This window comes from Loxodonta africana, chromosome 20 (genome assembly GCF_030014295.1).
Source record: "Loxodonta africana isolate mLoxAfr1 chromosome 20, mLoxAfr1.hap2, whole genome shotgun sequence".
NCBI classification, from domain to species: Eukaryota; Metazoa; Chordata; class Mammalia; order Proboscidea; family Elephantidae; genus Loxodonta; species Loxodonta africana.
Window position 1 is genome coordinate 53,892,379 of NC_087361.1, and position 19,131 is coordinate 53,911,509.

The 19,131-nt window shown below is 44.2% G+C and overlaps 1 protein-coding gene across 21 annotated transcripts in view; it reads right to left on the reverse strand.

Annotated features, from left to right (window-relative positions):
* TIAM1 (TIAM Rac1 associated GEF 1) overlaps positions 1 to 19,131 on the reverse strand; it is a 424,375-nt gene that overhangs the window by 32,635 nt on the left and 372,609 nt on the right. For 18 of the 21 annotated variants that reach the window (XR_010318722.1, XM_064273167.1, XM_064273165.1 and 15 more), the window contains 2 exons: positions 13,337 to 13,440; positions 717 to 896 (listed from right to left, as the gene is read on the reverse strand). Coding sequence is in view for 20 of the 21 variants with exons in the window: in XM_064273167.1 (XP_064129237.1) it covers positions 717 to 896; positions 13,337 to 13,440 (284 nt within the window). In the remaining variant the exon portion in view is untranslated. Of the gene's footprint in view, positions 1 to 716; positions 897 to 7,487; positions 8,125 to 13,336; positions 13,441 to 19,131 lie in introns of those variants that run through there. The other 3 variants (XM_064273172.1, XM_064273173.1, XM_064273178.1) reach the window with 2 other exon arrangements.

A 19,131-nucleotide genomic window follows, 5' to 3' on the forward strand; every position in this document is an offset into this window, starting at 1 on the left:
ATGTCAGAAGAAGTGAAAACAAATCTAATTACCCTTCTACCTAGACTCAGATTATAAAGATAATACCCTCATTTGTCAAACTCAAATTCACTTTCGTATTATCTCAACAACATATTTAGAAAGGTCAGGAGGATAAACTACCACCATTTCCTTTCCTCTGTCAATAATTCAGTTATACTGATATGCTTCCTTAAAACGAAAGTTTGCCATCAAGTAGGTTCTGACTCATGGCAACCCCCGCCCCACGTGTCAGACTAGAACTGTGCTCCGTAGTGTTTTCAACAACTGATTTTTTTTGGATAAGTCAAGAATGCTTTATTTATGTATTTAGCTAAAAGTTTACAGAGCAAATTAGTTTCTCATTCAACAATTTATACACGAATTTTTGTGTACACTGGTTGCAATCCTCTCAATGACTGAGTTTTTCGAAGTAGATCACCAGGCCTTTCTTCTGAGGCCTCTTCTGGGTGGACTCAAACCCCTAACTTCTCAGTTAGCAGCCAAGTGCATTAACCCAGGGACTGCTAAAACAAAAGAGGTGATTTTAACATTCAGAATAAAGCTAAATTCCATAGGAAAGACCAAGAGACTCTTCATACTGAGTTGCTTTGTTGTTAGCCAAGGTTATAGAGACATTATAAACACACCAACGTTCCCCCCAGAAGCCAGGGGAAACCAGGCTCTGTGGAAGGGGAGGCAGGAAGGGCAAGCCGTACCTTCACGTAGGTGCGCTCTGTCTCCAGGAGCTCACAGATCACCTTGCGAAGCTTATCCGCGTCCGTGAGCTGTCTCATGGTTGCCAGCTGAGGCCCACTGGAGTCCTGGGGAGACGGGCTCTGGTCAGGGGTGCTCATCTCATGCAGGCTGCGGCAAAATGCGGCCACCTGTTCTGTGCTCTGCAGAGCACAGCAGAAAAGGCAAGGCAGAGGCAGTCAGCCCTAATGAAGGGCTTTGTCTCAGCACCTGTCTCTCCTGAATGGGCTCCTCCTGGTTCCTGAGCCGACACAGGTGAATCACACCTCATGCTTCCCTAGACTGCCACAAACACTGGATGCTCATGATAATGATACCAGGACCAGTTACTGTCAAGTACCTGTGCTCCACAGGAGTTTCAATGGCTGATTTTTAAAGAAGCAGACCACCAGGCCTTTCTTCTGAGGCACCTCTGGGTGGATTCGAACCTCCAACCTTTGAATTAGCAGCCGAGCATGTTAGCCATTTGCACCACCCAGGGACTCCACAATAACAATAGCTAATGTTTACTGAACACTTATTGTGCCAGGTACCGGTCTGATGCACTTAATCCCCCGCCACATGGTGAGTAATGGCTATTATACTCCCATTTAACAGTTGAGAAAACTGAGGCCCAGAGAGGTTAAGTAATTCTTCCAAGATTACACAGCCCATAAGTGGCAGAGCTGGAATGTGGACCAGGCAGTCTGGCTCCAAAGCCATATTCCTACCCAGAGCAAATGTTTTAAATGAGATGGAGACACAGGAAAGCAAGTACATTTTACCCAAAGTACATTTTTTAATGTATTTATTAATTAATTACCAGACTCAATTCAGTGCACTATCTACTGCTTTGCAATGTTGGAGACCATTTTACAAGGCAAGATTCTTCCACTCTGGTAATAATTGGTACCGAGGCAACGCCATGGGTAAAAACATACACTCATACATTAAAAAAAAAAAAGTTTCCTATTCACCCACAAAGAGAAATAAGTTCTGATACATGCGACAACACGGATGAACCTTGAAAACATTACGCTGAGTGAAACAGAGACAAGAGTTCAAGTATTATATGATACCACATATATGAAATATCTAGTCTAGGCAAATGCAGAGACCAAAGCGTATCAGGGGTTACCTGGGGCGGGGAAGGGGGAAATGGAGAGGTACTGCCTAAGGGGCACTGAGTGTCTGTTAAGGGAGATGAAAAATCTGGAGCTGAACAGTGGTGACAGTTGCTCATCACGGTGAATGTAATTAATGTCACTGAAGCGTATATGCGAAAATGGCTCAGATGGCAAATGGTTTATTATATACATTTTTACCATGATAAAAAAAAAAATCACCAAACAGTTGGGGGAAAAAAAAAGCTTCCAACTCTCCAGCTTTCCCAAAGACTGGAACAAGAATGAGAATGAGATGGAAGAGGGAGGGAAGCTGGGCACTGGAAGAAGCCCCACTGGAAGATTCCAGCCTCCGCCTGACCTCTCTCCTGAATGATGCAGGTGACAACCAGGAAGGCTGCAGAAATGTTGCCATCCCTTTAAAATTTAGGATGCGAAGATTCCAAATTACAACTTTCCAAGTTATGCAAAACAGTTCTCCAAAACACAGGCTGCTTGCAAACAAAGAAACAAAAAAGCCACCATGATGCCAGGCGTTCTCCACCTTGGTTACATGTTGGGATGGCCTGGGAGCGTCTAACCATCCCAGCACCTGATGCACACCTGGACCAATCCAAACAGCATCCCTGCGGTGGGGGGTGCAGGCATCCGTACTTCTTAAAGCTCTCCGTGCGACTGCCCTAGGGGCTATCTTGGAGCACAAAATCTAGTCTATTAACATTTATTCAAATGGACCGCTCTACAAAGGTTTGATAGGTATCGCCTTGCAGGTATGGCTTTCTCTTCCCTGCTCCTATTGTCTAGATTAACTCAAGACACAAAGCGTTTCCAATAGACACCTGTGCACACAGAATGACTTCTACCATCCACTTATCCTGGGGAACATGAGGAACATCCTGCCCAAGACAATGTTGGGTGTACAGAGGGTGACCCCACGTGCTACAGAGTAGAACTGTGCTCCGTAGGGTTTTCTTGGCTGTAACTTTACAGAAGCAGAGGGCCAGATGTTTCTTCAGCAATGTGGCTGGGTGGGTTCGAACTGCCAATCTTTCTGTTAGCAGATGGATGCAAACCATTTGCGCCACCCAGGGACGTGCACTCAGGGAGCTTAAAGCCAAGACTGGCGTCCTGTGGGGGGCAGGAGAGCTACAACCAAGTATATTCCATGAAGCAATTTTTAAATGCAAAAAAAGGCAGCCGCGATTAACATGCCCGTTCCTCATTAAAACCCAAACCAAACCAAACCCTTTGCCACTGAGTCGATTCCGACTCATAGCGACACTACAGGAAAGAGTAGAACTGCCCCATAGGGTTTTCAAGGAGCAACTAGTGGCTTCGAACTGCTGACCTTTTGGTTAGTGGTCACTTAAGCACTGTGCCACCACAGCTCCCTTTCCTCATGAGTGCATCCAAAAGGGGGCGGGGGGGGAACCAAACCCGTTGCCATTGAGTCGATTCCGACTCATAGTGAACCTATAGGACAGAGCAGAACTGCCCCATAGGGATTCCAAGGAGCGGGCTGGTGGATTCAAACTGCCAACCTTTTGGTTAACAGCCATAGCTCTTAACCACTACACCACCAGGGTTTCCATCCAAAAAGGAAGGAAGCTGAAATAAGGACAGTGTGAAGCTATGGGAAATCAAGCTGAGCAGGGTACAGAGCAGCAGCGTCAGGACAAGAGCACAGCCAGCATCTAGTCTGCACAATCATCATTCCGACCCTCCCAATTCTCTTAGCTTACCTATCGTGAGAGCTAACCCTAGTCTTACACGCATTACAAGCATTAATCACCTACTAGCACTCTTCAATGTACTCTGTGGAAGTGTGTCTTTCAGACACTGAACAGACCCAGAAAGAACTTTCCTGTAGGTGACACCTGGAAAAACCTACCAAAATGGGGTGAACCTTATATCTCAATAAAGCTAAAAGAAAGACTGCTTTTAATCAAAGTTTATTTTAGTAGAAACAAACTTAACAGTTTTATTAGTCATGTTAAGACTTTACTAACTCAAAGTCACCCTTCAATATATAGTCAAATATAGCTTTATCATAAAAATTAAAAAAGAACAAATGCATCCATTTTAACAAAAATATTTGCATGTCCTTTAGAAGATCCAATGATAATTGGAACAGGCAACTGCATTATGATGCAGTCATGATGAGGGGCAGAGAAGGGAACCTCCACCAAAATGAAAATTTTTACAGACAGAGATGCTGACAACTAACAACTATCTGGCTCCCCATCTTATCGGAAACTCTCCTAGGTTGCTTTGGTTAGGGACCTGGCAAAGAAACCTGATACAACAAACGTATGGGCTGGTACCTTTATTTATGCAAAGCTTTCTTAAATGTCCCAACTGTAACCACAGCTGTCTGTCCTTCCTACTCATACACAAATTCCTATCAAAGCCACTACTCTTGAGAGACACACGCAGCATCACAGTCCCATCAGATACATAGAAAACCGCTCTGCAGTTTTATCATTCGGGAAAGTTGCACAAGCGAAACCCAGTGTAATAACCATGGGACGCAGTGACATGTCAAAGGTAGGAAATTACAAGAGATATTTTCCTTTGTACTCACAACTGGTATCACACCATTCTCAGCTACATCTGGGCATAAAAATGGGAGATATGGGATGGAGTTGCAGGGTTTTCATTCTCTCTTTTTCACCATAAATACCTCGAGATTTCCATTTTTAATGGTGTGAGTTCTTGACTTAGACTGCGTGACTGACGTTTACCACCCCCAAGGTCTGGCATCCTTAGTTTTAGGCAGGCTTTTGGGAAAGCTTCAACCAGTGGAATGTGGGCTAGGGCTTTGGCATTCAAACACACCTGTCTCCTGCCCAACCTTATTCCTAAACAGCCCAGGTTACTCTGCTTTCTCCTGTCTTACCACTCACCAACCCCTAGTCCTGGGTTATTTTAGGAAATGCCATAAGCATCCCAGAAAACACCTAGAAATTCCCCTGGGTCATCTTCTGACAGTTCAGAGCCTTAGGCATACCTTCCTTGTGAGATATTCCTCAACCCAGGGCTGATTTAGTCAGGTGGTCTCTGAGGGTGAGCAGGCGGCAGGGCAATTCCTCCACTGGCAACCCTGTTCTGATTCAAGGTATAAACTCTCAGACTGTCAGAGAAACTGAGCCGAGATAGACAGCATCTCTTCACTGTCAATTAGGTCATTTAATTAAAGAATAATAATTATTAAAAAAAAAAACACAATTACAAATCATAATGCAGATAAGTGCTGTCAAAGGATGTTACTTATGAGGCTCTTAATAAACTTTTTGTTTGGAAAAAATTAACTTAAAAGGATGCCATCAAGTTTTAGAATTCTGCTTTACTAAACGATTACTAAAGAAAAAATATTAATAATAATAATTTGAAGGCAATATGAATCCCAGGACTTCTTTAAAATACTCTAGTCCCCTGGGTGGTACAAACAGTTAATGTGCTCAGCTGCTAATGGAAAAGTTGGTGGTTCAAGTCCACCCAGAGTCACCTTGGAAGAAAGGCCTGGTGATCTACTTCCAAAAAACCAGCCACTGAAAACCCCATGGAGCAGTTCTACTCTGACACTCGTGGAGTTGCCATGACAACTGGTTTTTACTGGTTTTTTGGAACGCTTCCAATCTAGAGACTTTACATATTGTGGCCAAGCGCTTAAATCTTCCTCTCCCCTTATGACCACACTTTTTCACATCAAACTCCCCAAGAATCTTCTCCACGCAGCTCCACCAAGACAGACGTGGAAGAGCTGAGTGCAGCGTTCTCCTGCTCCATCACTGAGTGCAGAGGTGGCATCCTGGTCCTTCACACACAGAACACTGCAGCCAGAAGTGCCCAGGATGGTGGTCAGAGCAGGAGATTCTCAACGCACTCCTGAAAATCAAGCTTCCTGGAGCCTGTTGTTGCTGTCCTTGCCTGCAGTCCAGCTGGCCCCAACTCATGCTGACCATGTGCACAGTGAAATGAAATGTTGCCTGGTCCTGCATGATCGGATACAGACCGGACCACTGTTATCTACAGGGGTTTCATTGGCTATTTTCTTTCGGACACAGATTTCCTGGCCTTTCTTCCTAGCCTTAGTCTGGAAATAATTTTTAGTCTGGGAGCTCCACGGACAGATGGTGATGGTTGCACATGAGGTGCAATTGCCGAGAGTCGAACCCTGGTCTCCTGTGAGATGTCTACCACTTACCCACCAATACCCTCTCCTGGAGGTCCCACTAACCCACTGCCGTTGAATCGATTCCGACCCACAGCGACCCTATAGGTAGGAAGTAGCTAAAGATCCCTGTGAGCCAGAAGACAGCATAGGATTCTCCAACGGGAGAAGTGCAAACCTCTCTCCACTGGAGGTCTGCAGTCACCCTGGAGCCGGAAGAGCAGTCCAGGGCATTTGAGAGCTGCCGCTTTAAAACTGCTGAAGGGCAACAAAGCTGTCCACTGTGAGGACTACGATCTCCCAACCAACAGAGAGAGGAGAAGAGGACAATGGCAGGAAGAAGTGGGCCCCTGCTGTGGAGGCCAGCGCGAAGCTTGGTGTTTACAGTATCCCTTTCTTCCTGTGGAAGATGAAAAGAAAGTACAGAAAGGAGGGGGGTAGGCTTTTAAATGCACAATATCAACTCAAGCTACCCAGCTGTTTAAGCGCTTCCTGTTATGTAATCACTAAAGGCTTTTTCTGTCTCTAGAAGAGTTCAGAATTCCAAAGCTGCCCTTGGTGTCTAGCCCATCTGAGACATCCCACGGATTTAAAAGCGGTTGGAGTGGCCCGAATGTGCACCTATATTTAAGCTTTTTTGGGAGACAAACACCAAAGCAATGAACTACATCATTTCAGAGGCCAGTATATGTAATGATAATCCTTATAGTTTCCTATCACCTCTTCTGTCTCCTTCTGAATAAACTTGCAAGAAGAAATATCCAAAGAAGAACCAAAGCTTATTTGGTTAAATCAGGCATATTCACTGTCAAAGTTCAAGTTTGATTAAATGACAAAAAATATAATCGTCTACAGACTCTAATACCAACATTTCAAGGTTTCACTGCATTTTGTTAAATTATTTCTTGCCAGTAAGCCGCTGAATTTCCTTGATACAAAGTCAACATCTACTATAGGACCTGACCTGTTCAATACGCATGTCAGCTGACGTTAAACCATTAACACATTCTCCCAAACCTATAATTCAGTGTCTACCACCTTCTCAGTAAAGCAGAAATTTTAACAAGTCAAACAGACTGAAAACTTTAGGTGAGGAGGCACGCAGAACATCCTGCTTCCAGACTGTTTCCAGACTGCTTGCTACCCAGACTGCCAGGCAAACAGCACAAGATACCCGAGAGTCTCAATAACTAGAAGAGGAAAAATTCAAGTATCACTGAGAAAAGAACACATGCCACTTCTTTCTGCCATTTAGGACTGAAAGAATAGGTAAGTGACTTTATGCAAATACAATTCCACACCTGCTACAATCTGCCTATACAACGAGGGGACAAAAGAACAAAACGAGGAGATGGGACAAGGCTGATGACCATCCTGTGATGTGAAAATAATCCCACTGGAAAGTCATCACATACACAAGGCTGCCAAGACAGAATCCAAACGCCAGTCGTGCTCACCAGATGAAGCGTCCGATATATGGAACCACTGGACTTGTCATTGTTGGCAATCCTGGACTTGCGCTTGATCTTCCACAGTGCAGACATAATCAGCAATATATTCTCATGGTAATTCTACCACCTGACGTGGTCCGCAGGGACACGGAAGTTTCTTAAAATACGCCCAGGGCTCCAAAAGCCTTCCGGCTCCGTGAGAGCATCCCCTGGCACAGACAGCCCGTGCCGGCTGTGCCATGAAACCTACAGGCGCATCTCACACGGAAAAGACAGTGAGGGTGCCAAAGACTCCACCAGCGACAAGAGCTGATGCTTTGATTTCACCTGGCTGAACAACAAAAGTTCCAGAAAGGGAGAGCCCAAACAGGAAAGAAAACAAAGAGGAAACGGCCCCCCTCCCCCCTCCGGGATGTGTGCGGCTCTGCTCTGCGGACCTCGGTCCGCTGATTGGCCAGCTCCTGCTGCACAGGAATACCCAGCCCAGTGTCCAAACTGCCCACCCGGCTCCTGCAGCACAGGAACACCCAGCCCAATGCCCAAACTGCCCACCCGGCTCCTGCAGCACAGGAACACCCAGCCCAGAGCCCAAACTGCCCACCTGGCTCCCACACACAACTTTACAGACCCTGCTCGCCGAGTCGGGTGCTAGAAAACAAAATGTTTGTAGGAGTATATATTTTTCCAGATTCCCGCTAATGCTCTGTCATGAGGGCAGATCTTTCAGGACAATAACAACCTGGATGAAAAAGAAAAACGAAGTCTTCTTATAGAACGGAAATGTTCTGGAAATTACTCCAATACATTTGCTAAGTGGAAAACAACATCACAGCTGCTGGGGGTCTGGGATGCCCAACACCAAGGGCTGGAGAGCTAATGCTCATTCATTTCCAGGGACAAGAGTTTTCCATTAGAAGCAAGGATACTAGTTGCCAGCGGTGACGAGGCAGGCGCTTTTGAGGCTGTCACCTAGGGTTACCAGAAACAGGAGGCAGCTCACAAAGAGAAAGGCCGCCAGACTGCCCCTGCAGTGTGTCAGTCCCACCCACCCTCGGGTGTGACATTCCAGTGTCCCCAGGGCTGTACAACAAGCTCCCAATCATTTACTTGCTCAACCCCAAAAGGCTGTGCCTACAAAAATGGACGTTCAACAAAAGTGAAAACTGCCTAAAACTCCCAACATATACACCTTCTCTTCACCCTTCCCGATACTTTGTAATATCACTCATTTAGGAAGAACAGCAAACATGTGAAAGAAAAAAATTAACAACCTACACATACAAAGCTAGAATTTTTAAAAATTATGTTTGTATTTCTACACCCAGTCTAGTAATTTGGGACAGGCTAGAGCATCTTCCCACGTTTATACTGTTGCACCTTAAAAATTAGTTTTCGGTTTATTCAGGTTTATTCGGTTTATCCATGTTTATACAGTTGGACCTTAAAAATTAGCTTTTGGTTTATCCTCAAGAAAATCACATACTGATACAGGCAATGTGGAGCCCTGGTGGTGCAGTGGTTAAGAGCTTGGCTGCTAACCATAAGGCTGGCAGTTCAAATCTACCAACCCTCCTTGGAAACCCTATGGGAAAGTTCTACTCTGTCTTATAGGGTTGCTGTGAGTAGGAATCGACTTGACAGCAACAAGTTTGGGTAAGAGATGTATCAAAAAATATTTAACTTTAATCAAGAAACTTCACATATTTCTTATGCCTACTTTAAACTACAATAAAAAAAAAAAGATGCTCAGAAAACTGAAACATAGGAAAATACTTAAGTAGCTAATGAATATATCTCTAATTAACCTGCAAGTTCTTCTTCTTTCTTTTTTTGAAGCCTAATATTTAATAACCAGTAAGCCAGTTGCTTTCCAGCCGATTTCAAATCATGGCAACCCCGCATATGTCAGAGTGGAACTGTGTTCCATAGGGTTTTCAATGCCTGATTTTTCAGACTGCCAGGCCTTTCTTCTGAGGTTCCTCTGGGTGGACGAGAACCTCCAACCTTTTGGCTAGCATATTAACTCTTTGTGCCACCCAAAATTAAAACCAAATCAGTTGTTGTTTAGTCAATTCTGACTCATGGCAACCCCACGTGCGTCATAATAGAAACCGCGATCCATAGGGTTTTCAATCCTGATCTTTAAGATGTAGATCGCCAGGACTTGAACCTCCAACCTTTCCGCCAAGTATGTTAACCATTTCCACCCAGTGAAACTAAAAGAGGAAAAATTCAAGTATCACTAAGAATACATGCTGCTTCTTTCTGCCATTTAGGACTGAAAGAATAGATAAGACGTTATGCAAATTCAACTCCACACTCAGTGGAGTCTTGGGTTTTGCCAGAGAGACAAGAAAACCCTGGGGGCCTCTTCCTTCTCTCCACTGCAACTTCCTAATATTTGCACCACCCAAGGGAAACAGATCTCTCCCTGTTGGCCTGAGATATGTTAATACCTGTAAACCTTCGAGTCGATTCCAATTCATAGCGACTCTACACGACAGAGTAGAACTGCCCCGTAGGGTTTCCAAGGAGCAGCCGGTGGATTCGAACTGCTGACCTTTTGCTTAGTAAACAAGTTCTTTAGCCACTGTGCCACCAGGGCTCCCTTTAACCACGGTGCTGCCAGAGCTCCCAGTCCTTAAATTTTTGGCCAAAGGTCATTTGGCAAAGGCCTGGAGCCAGACTGCATGGTTTGCGTTCTGGTTTTGCCATCACTGTGCTGTACGGTCTTCAGCGAGTAGCTTCAGCAAGGAACTGGTCTGGCTCAGTTCCCATCTTTAAAATAAGGGAAACAATAGCACCTCTCTCTCTCAGAGGTGTTATGAAGATAAGATTACTTATTATGAAGCAATGCCCAATATACAGTGAACACTTTACCCAGTCTCCAAGACCTGTTCACACAATTAAAGGTTTTTGCTTTCAAATATCCTACGTGAGAAATTTAATTCATCAAAGGTTATTTCAGTTAAGTAACCTGAATTGCACAATAAAATATTTCAAATAAAGAAGATGAAATCTGTATCAAACCAAAACTAGGAAGTACTTCCAAGTACAAAATTACACCAATTACCAGTTGCTGTTGAGTTGATTCTGACTTACGGTGACCCCATTTATTGCAGTGTAGAACCACTCCATAAAAAAAAAAAAAAGGGTGTTTTTTTTTTTTGAACGACTGTGATCTTTCAGAAGTAGATTGCCAGGACTTTTTTTTCCAGAGGTGCCTCTGGGTGGATTTGAACCGCCAGCCTCTTGGTTAGTAGTCAAGTGCTGAACCATCTGCACTATCCAGGGACTCCACAGAGTTATACAGTTCTCCCTATAACCAATCTAGCAGCAATGAATATATACCACTGGCTTGAATGGAGTCCACTATATGAACTTAAAACATACTCAGATCTTCACACAAACTTTTTGTCAATAATTTGGGAGGAAATTCTTTCCCTCTTTAGAAAGCCCTGCATGGATTTCCGCAGGGAAACCAAGGAACAACCTCACCTGTTCTTACAAAGACCCTCTCTGCTTGAGGCTGTCAGCAGAGTGTCGGGTTTTGTCAGAGAGACAGACGGGATCAGGCAAGAAAACGCTGGGGCCTCTTCCTTCTCTCCACTGCAACATCCTGATGTTACAGACACTGTTTAGGACCCCATGACTCACTAAATCTAAATCTAAAATGGAAACAATCTCTCTCAAAATCAACCAGGTGATGAGAACACTGGGGTATTACAATGAGGTAAAAATGATCCAAGTTACAAAGTATTCAGAAATAAATGTTTTGGATATAGAAAAAGCAGTTGTTTCTCCTAAGTCAAATGAGAAACTGAGGAAGGACATATTTACTTTCTATAATAGGATAACTATTACACTGTATTAACTATCATACTATATTAACATGGAAACCTTGGTGGCATAGTGGTTAAGTGCTATGGCTGCTAACCAAAAGACTGGTGGTTCGAATCGGTCAGGCGCTCCTTGGAAACTCTACGGGGCAGTTTTACTCCATCCTATAGGGTCGCTATGAGTCGGAATAGACTTGACAGCAACAGGCTTATGGGTATTAATATACCTCAGGCCAGCAGGGAGAGATCTGTTTCTCCTGAGTGACTGAAACACCCCACAAAAGCAGGTAAAAATCACCTCAGGGCTTCATGAATCAAAAGTAACTCGGTGAGTTTTTGTTTAGTTTGGTTTTTATGGCTTTAAATAAAACGTGTGTTTCCATTTACCTGCTTTGTAATGAATAACCAACGACATAAAGCCCTTTAGTCTAAATATTAAAATTGATCTTAAATATTCAGTTTGGCGCCACGCCCAACTTAAAAAGACGTGGAGAATGATGACTACATGACGGCCAAAGAGCAAAACAGACGGGTAAGGGAGATAGGGAAAGGCATCCAAATATCTGCACCTAAGAAGGTTACACAGGAAAACTTACACACACACAGAGACAAAAAGGAAAACACGGAGAAATACCAGCTTTTCAAATAATGGTTCAAATTGGAATAGTATTATCAATCAGTGTGTTTTCCCATCATCAATGTGTTTTCCCATAGTTGTATTATTTGAAAAGCCAGTTGCCTTCGAGTCGATTCTAACTCATAGCAACCCCACGGGTCGCAGAGCTGAACTGCGCTCCATAGGGCTTTCATGGCTGTGATCTTTCGGGAGCAGACCACCAGGCCTTTCTTCCAAGATGCCTCTGGCTGGGTTCAAACCACCACCCTCTCGGTCAGTAGCCTTGCTATTAGCTGTATGCACTCCCCACCCACCCAGTAATCCAATCACTTGGACACAAGTGAAGATCATCCTGGTTTTACAGATGAGAGAAACAAAGGTATGACTCGGAGTTATGTCATCTGCTCAAGGTTAAATAACTAGTAAGTGTCAAAACACATAAAGTGCAGACAGCTAGAGAGAAACCGACATAAATATGTCAACATTATAAAAAGATGAAAAAGTACAGAGGCATAATCTCACATGATTACTTTTGGGGAGGGGCTTTTTGGACATAGGCATAAGCAACGCAGAGTTTCTAAACTGTGTTGTATGTTGGAAACTAATGTAAAAGGGGCTATCGACCCTTGGAATTCTTTATGAAGCAGAATGAAACCATGATGAATTATGGGAAGCGGTTTTAATATTTTCACTAAAGATTCTGAATAAGAACCTTCTTACAGTGCTCAAACGACTGAGATGCAGTCCATTTAGATGAAGAAAGAGATGTTTCTTTCCCTTTAATGTAAAAGATGTTCACTCCTAACAAGAGTCAAAACACAGATAATTCTAAAGTAGCTCATTACAGAAACCATAAATAGCAAGAAGTTATAACTGACTCAACCACACACATTTTGGATGCTGTCTCATCAGATCCAAATGAAGATGGAAGGAGGACATCGGATGAAATTATAGTGTCGACTGGGCACCCCAGGAACGGCAGAAATTAAAGAGCAGTTCAATTCATTAAGAGTGAGTCCTGCCATATATTCTCACATACGGGCTTGTTATCAAGGCTGTAATTTGGATCTCATATCATACTACTTGGAAACCCTGGTGGCATAGTAGTTAAGAGCTATGGCTGCTAACCAAAAGGTCAGCAGTTCGAATCCACCACGTACTTCTTGGAAACCTTATGGGGCAAGTTCTTCTCTGCCCTATAGGATTCGCTGTGAGTCGGTATCGACTCAATGCCAAAAGGTTTGGTTTTTTTTTTTTTTTTTGGTTTTAGCAACATCTCAGAAGTAAAAACACTTCTTCCCGTGGGGAAGCCTTCTAACCACACACGTGGCAAAGGTGATGTGTCAGCTGTGATTCGTAGTCGCTCGGAAACACAGGACGTGAAAATGAATCTCTCTCACCTTGCTGCTGTGGTCAGTCTCATCGGAGGACTCTGGGTCTGGCCCTTCCGTCTCCTCAGGCGCAGTCTCAGCACTTCTGCCCAGCTCGCTGCAAAGGCTGTGACCTACAAAATGGAATCCGAAGAAAATGTGGGTTTCTTCTGAAGCAGAGCAAATGCTAAAAGCCACACCTGTGCAGGCAGGGATGTAGGGTCTGAGCTAATGGCGTGTAAGTACACTGCTAGCATCTCCAAGTACTAGCTTCATGATCTCGGCTCAATAAATCCCAGCTTTTATTGTTACTGCTACTGTTATTGTTTTATCATAAATACTGAGCTTAAAATAATTGGATAAAGGATTCTGACAAGCAGCCCAACAACGAAGTTACTGCCCTATATTCACTGTCTGCAAAACCATGCAGCGTCTGTTTTTGACAATACGGCAAACTATAAACATCTTATAACACCCACTATTCCCACTATATTCTATGCAGAAGTACAGGCAGTTTTGTTCTCTTCCTATTTATTTAGTGCCAGCTACAGTGCCCCTGGCAATCTGTTCCCGTAAAGATCACAGCCTAGGAAACCCTATGGGGCAATTCTACTCTGTTGTACAGGGTAGCTATGAGTTGGAATCAACTTGATGGCACGCAACACCACTACAGTAGTTCCAAGGGGGCAGTGGTGGTTCAATGGTAGAATTTTTGCCTTTGATGCAAGAGACCTGGGTTCAATTCTTGGCCAACATCTCTCATGCCCAGCCACCACCCGTCCGTCAGTGGAGGCTTATGTGCGCTATGATATTAAATGGGTTTTAACAGAGCTTCCTGACTAAGAGACTAGGAAGAAAGGCCTGGTGATCTACATCTGAAAACCAACCAATGAAGACCCTATGGATCACAATGGTCCAGGCCACAGCCAATCACGGGTATAGCACAGAACTGGACAGCGTTCCGTTCTGTTGTACATGGGGTCACATGAGTCAGGGCCTGAGCCCATGTTAGCTAACAACAACAGTGGTTACCTACAGTGGGGAAAAGCACATTAGAATCAGGGGTTCTCAGACTTTAAAGGGTATCTGAATCCCCGGGGGATCATGTTGAAATCCCAGATGCTGATTTAGTAGTTACAGGGTTGGGTCTCAGATTCACATTTCTTACCAGCTCCCAGGAAAGACACCAATACTGCTGGTCTGTGGACCACACTTTAAATTGCAAGCCTTTAGGGCATTTAAACACCTTCTCTTGCTGATTCTGACATTTCCCTAACTTAATGACGACTGTTTGAGAATATACCAGGCACTCTGGTATTTTCAATCTCCTCACATGTACGCAAAACCTGGACAAAGAATAAGGAAGACCAAAGAATTGATGATGCCTTTGAATTATGGTGTTGGTGAAGACTATTAAATAAATATCATGGACTACCAGAAGAAGGAACAAATCTGTCTTGGTAGAAGTACAGCCAGAGTGCTCCTTAGAGGCAAGGATAGCAAGACTATGTCTTACAAAGTTTGCACATGCTATCAGGAGGGACCTGTCCCTGGAGAAGGATATCATACTTGGTAGAGTCACAGAAAAAGAGGAAGTCCTTCAACTAGATGGAATAACATAGTGGGTGCAACAGTGGGCTCAAGCGTAACAACGATTCTGAGGATGGCACAGGACAGGGTCACTATGAGTCGGAACCAACTGGACGGCGCCTAACTACAACAACAACCATCATGGAACTAGAGAGAGACAGAGAAGTAATAGGAGTGGCAGGAGCCTCTCCCACAACACCACCTCAGCCATTAGCTGCTTGACATCACCTTCTATTCGAGCTCCGCACTGGGCAGGAAGTTAATGGAGAAGCCACCTCCGGAAAAGCCTTGCATCACGGCTGCCTTCTGCCGTTCCTTTCCTCTTCCCTGGAATGCAGCACCCGCTACGCAACCACATCTTGTGCGGCCTGGTTTCATCTGTTTCCCTCCCTCCCTCTCTCTCCGGCTCTTGGATTTTCCTGCACTTCTTTTCATTGGTGGCTCACTCTACAACGCGGCGGCAGCAGTCAAAGAAAGCAGCTCAGTTAAGTCGGTGGACATCAAGTATGTTGGCCTACTGCCCCCATCAGAAAAAAAAGTGATTAAACACTGACTATATGGGGGCAGTGACCTAAGTACTGGGCCAACGAGAAAGGCAAGAGTCAACCTCTGACATGGAGACACTGACAAGCTCATCTGGGGCACTCTGCTAACAGTGCTAGGCGCCCTGGACACAGGAGCGCCTTGCTCAGCACCGTATCCTGGGCCATGTTGCACCTCACACGGGGCACCACTGCACTGGAGTCTGTAGACTGGAGGTCTCCCAGAGCTGTGCAACTCACAGATGTGCAGCCAAGTACTGCAGCTCTGTGTCACACTGCTTAACACAATGCCTGGGACACAGCTGACGCTCACAAAACAGTCAAAAAATGATAGAAAGGCTTAACAATGGACTAGGTATCATGAAAAAAAAAGAAGCCCTACTTCTACAAAACACTCTTCTTGTGGTAAGCTGCTGCTGAGTCAGCCCTGACTCATGACGACCCCATGCACAACAGAAGGAAGTGCTGCCAGGTCCTGTGCCATCCCCGTGATCCGCTGTTGACTGGACCATTGCGACCCACGGGGTTTCAATGGCTGATTGTTCAGAAGTAGATCACCAGGCCTTTCCTCCTAGTCCATCTTAGTCTAGAAGCTCCGCTGAAACGTGTTCAGCATCATAACAACACACAAGCCCCCACTGGCAGATGGGTGGTGGCTGCACTGGCCGGGAATAAAACCCACGTCTCCCACACAGCAGGCGAAAATTCTACTGTTGAACCACCAACACACAGAACACTCAGAAATGCTAAATAAAATATATTAAGTATCCATTTTAAACACAGAGTTAAGCTCCAAGCAATCCCCAGTGCCTGAAATGAAGATACAGGAAGTTGGAGTGGTGAGTCCCTGCTAATGCCATGGCAGGGCTGGGTCATATCTGTCAACCTACAAACCTACGACCTAGACCAGTGTTTCCCAAGCTGTTAGTGTTACAAAGGGGACAGTTCTGGTTGGCAGAGTCGTGCACTTGGCAGGTGACTTGGCTCCTGAACACTAAATATCACTGTGACAGCCAAAAATGCAGCCACACATTCCAAACAGCTGTACCAGCCCAGCTCGGGAACCACTGCCCTGGAGCCATGGACTTTAATTGTGAAGCCACGAGACAGAGAACTGGCAGTGGGTCTGTACAAAGCCAGGCAGCTGAAACTGAATTTCCCACATTCACATGTATTGTGAGTTGAATGGTGTCCCCCCCCCCAAAAAAAAAATTTTTTTTTTTGTCCCCCACGCCCCCGAAGTTATATCCATCTTAAAAAACACCCATTGCTGTCAAGTCGATTCCCATTCATAGTGACCCTATAGGGCAGAGCAGAACTGCCCCATAGGGTTTCCAAGGAGCAGCTGGTAGATTCAAACTGCTGATCTTTTGGTTAGCAGCCTAGCTCCTAAACCAGTGTGCCACCAAGGCTCCTTATATCCATCTGGAACCTCTGAATGTGACCTCTGGAAATAGGGTCTATGAAGATGTAATTAGTTAAGGATCTTGAGATGAGATTATCTTGGATTTAGGATGGTCTCTAAATCCAAAGACTAGTGTCTTTATGAAAGAAAGGCGAGGGAGACTTAGACACAGGGAGACAGCAAGCAGCGTGGCCAAGGTAAGGCTGGGGCAGAGACTGGAGTCACGCCTCCACAGTCAAGGAACGCCAGAAACCCCTGGAAGTTGGAAGAGGCAAGGAGAGGTTCTCTCCTGGAGCCTTCAAAAGGAACGGCAGCCCCAACGGTCAGTCCCTGATTTCAGACTTCTGGGCTCCAGGACTGTGTGAAAATAAATTTCTGTTGTCCTAAACCACCAAGTTTATGGTAGTTTGTCACAGCAGTCACAGGACACTAATATAACACGGGTCTCTGAAAGGGCTACGCCGTTCTCTAAAGTGATATAAAACAACAAAAAGAAAAAGTATAAGGACAGGAAAGGTTTTCTAATCCTGCCTCTGCTCTGGGATAGGAGAGCAGGGAGGAAGGAAGGAAGATTTCTTCCCTGAGATTATAACCACTGGGCTGACATTCTGGATGTTTGGGGTTCAAATTTACACAACCGTATTTTTATGCAAATAATGCATACCTTCTATGTTTGTGCGGCAACCACGCCCTCCCCTTGCAAGGTATTTTTGTAAGTACGCTACGCTTTTTTTTTTTTTTACAGCAACATATAAAAAAAAAACTGGCATAATGATGCTTACGAAAATACCTCATGGCGGTGGGGGGGGACTCGGCTGGCAAGCAAACGAGAAGGTGTAGGTTGAGTAAAGATATGGGAAGTATACCATCCAGAAAACTCCAAGATGAAAAATTGCCTTAAAGTCATTCTGGATTACTATTCCAAGGGCACCTGGCAGAAATAAATCTGCCTACTCTGGAAGTCTTTACCTTAAATGACGGTATCCTATAATGTCTACAGATAAAGCCTGGCACATAATAATAATCCAAACTTGTAAAACACATAAAGAACCAAGTCACCATAAATGAGAAGCAGCAGATGCAACAAGCAAGAGAATTAGGCCTCCAGAAAATGCGATTCTGCAGTTGTCGAGTGTCAAATAAGGACACTCAAAATATTAAAAATAAAAGAAGAAGAGAAGAGATACCTTCAAAAAAGATCAGATAAAGTAACAGAATTTCTAGAAACCAGAACTGTAACCACTAAAATTAAACACTCAATGGATAAAAATAAAAGTTGAAGAAATAGAAGATATTAATACAGCAAAGAAATCTTCCAGTGCTAAAACTATCAATATAGAATTGAATTTCCAGCTAAAATATTATTCAAGGTGACTAAAATTTAAGGACATTTGAAAGACAAAGAGTATTAAAATTTGTCACAAGAAGAACCTTACTATACAAAAATTCCCTAGAGGAATTACACTTCAAAGTTCACTAAAGGAATTGCACTTCAGGAAAAAGGAATGCAGTCCGAGAAGCAAGACCCGGTGTATGAGGAGAAACAGCAAATAAAGAAGCGGATGTACACAAGGCTGAGTCTCGGCCCAGAGAACAACTTCCCCTCAGAGAAGAAGTCATTTCAGGGTTAAAAATAAAAACAAGATGCAATTAAAATAAAGACAGTAACAAGGATGGAGTGATTATATTTAAAATATCTCATGGTCCTTTTATGCTTCAAGAGGAAAATAAGATGTAACTTTGGGCTTTTTAATTGTCTCAGTTATCTACTGCTGCTATAACAGAAAGTAGACGGCTTTAACAAACAGGAATTTACCCTCTCACAGTTTAGGAGGCTAGAAGACGAATTCAAGGCACCAGCACCAGGGGAAGGCTCTCTCTCTCTCTCTGTTGGCTTTGGAGGAAGGTCCTTGTTGTCCATCCTCCCCTGGTCTAAGTGCTTCTCAGCACAGGGTCCAAAGGACATGCTCTGCTCCTGGCTCTTCTTGCTTGGTGATAATGAGGTCCCTCTCCTCTCTGCACACTTCTTGCTTTTACTTCTCAGAAGAGACTGACTCAAGATACAATCCACCTAATCCTGTAAACTGTCTCCGGTCTCCTTAACATAACTGCCTCTAATTCTGCCTCATGAACATCATAGAGATTAGGATTTACAACACATAGGATACTCACATCCAATCATAAAATAGAAGACAGCTGCACAATACTGGGAATCACAGCCTAGCCAAGCTGACGCACATTTTGGGGGAACACAATTCAATCCGTAACAGTGTAAGAATCATGTTAAA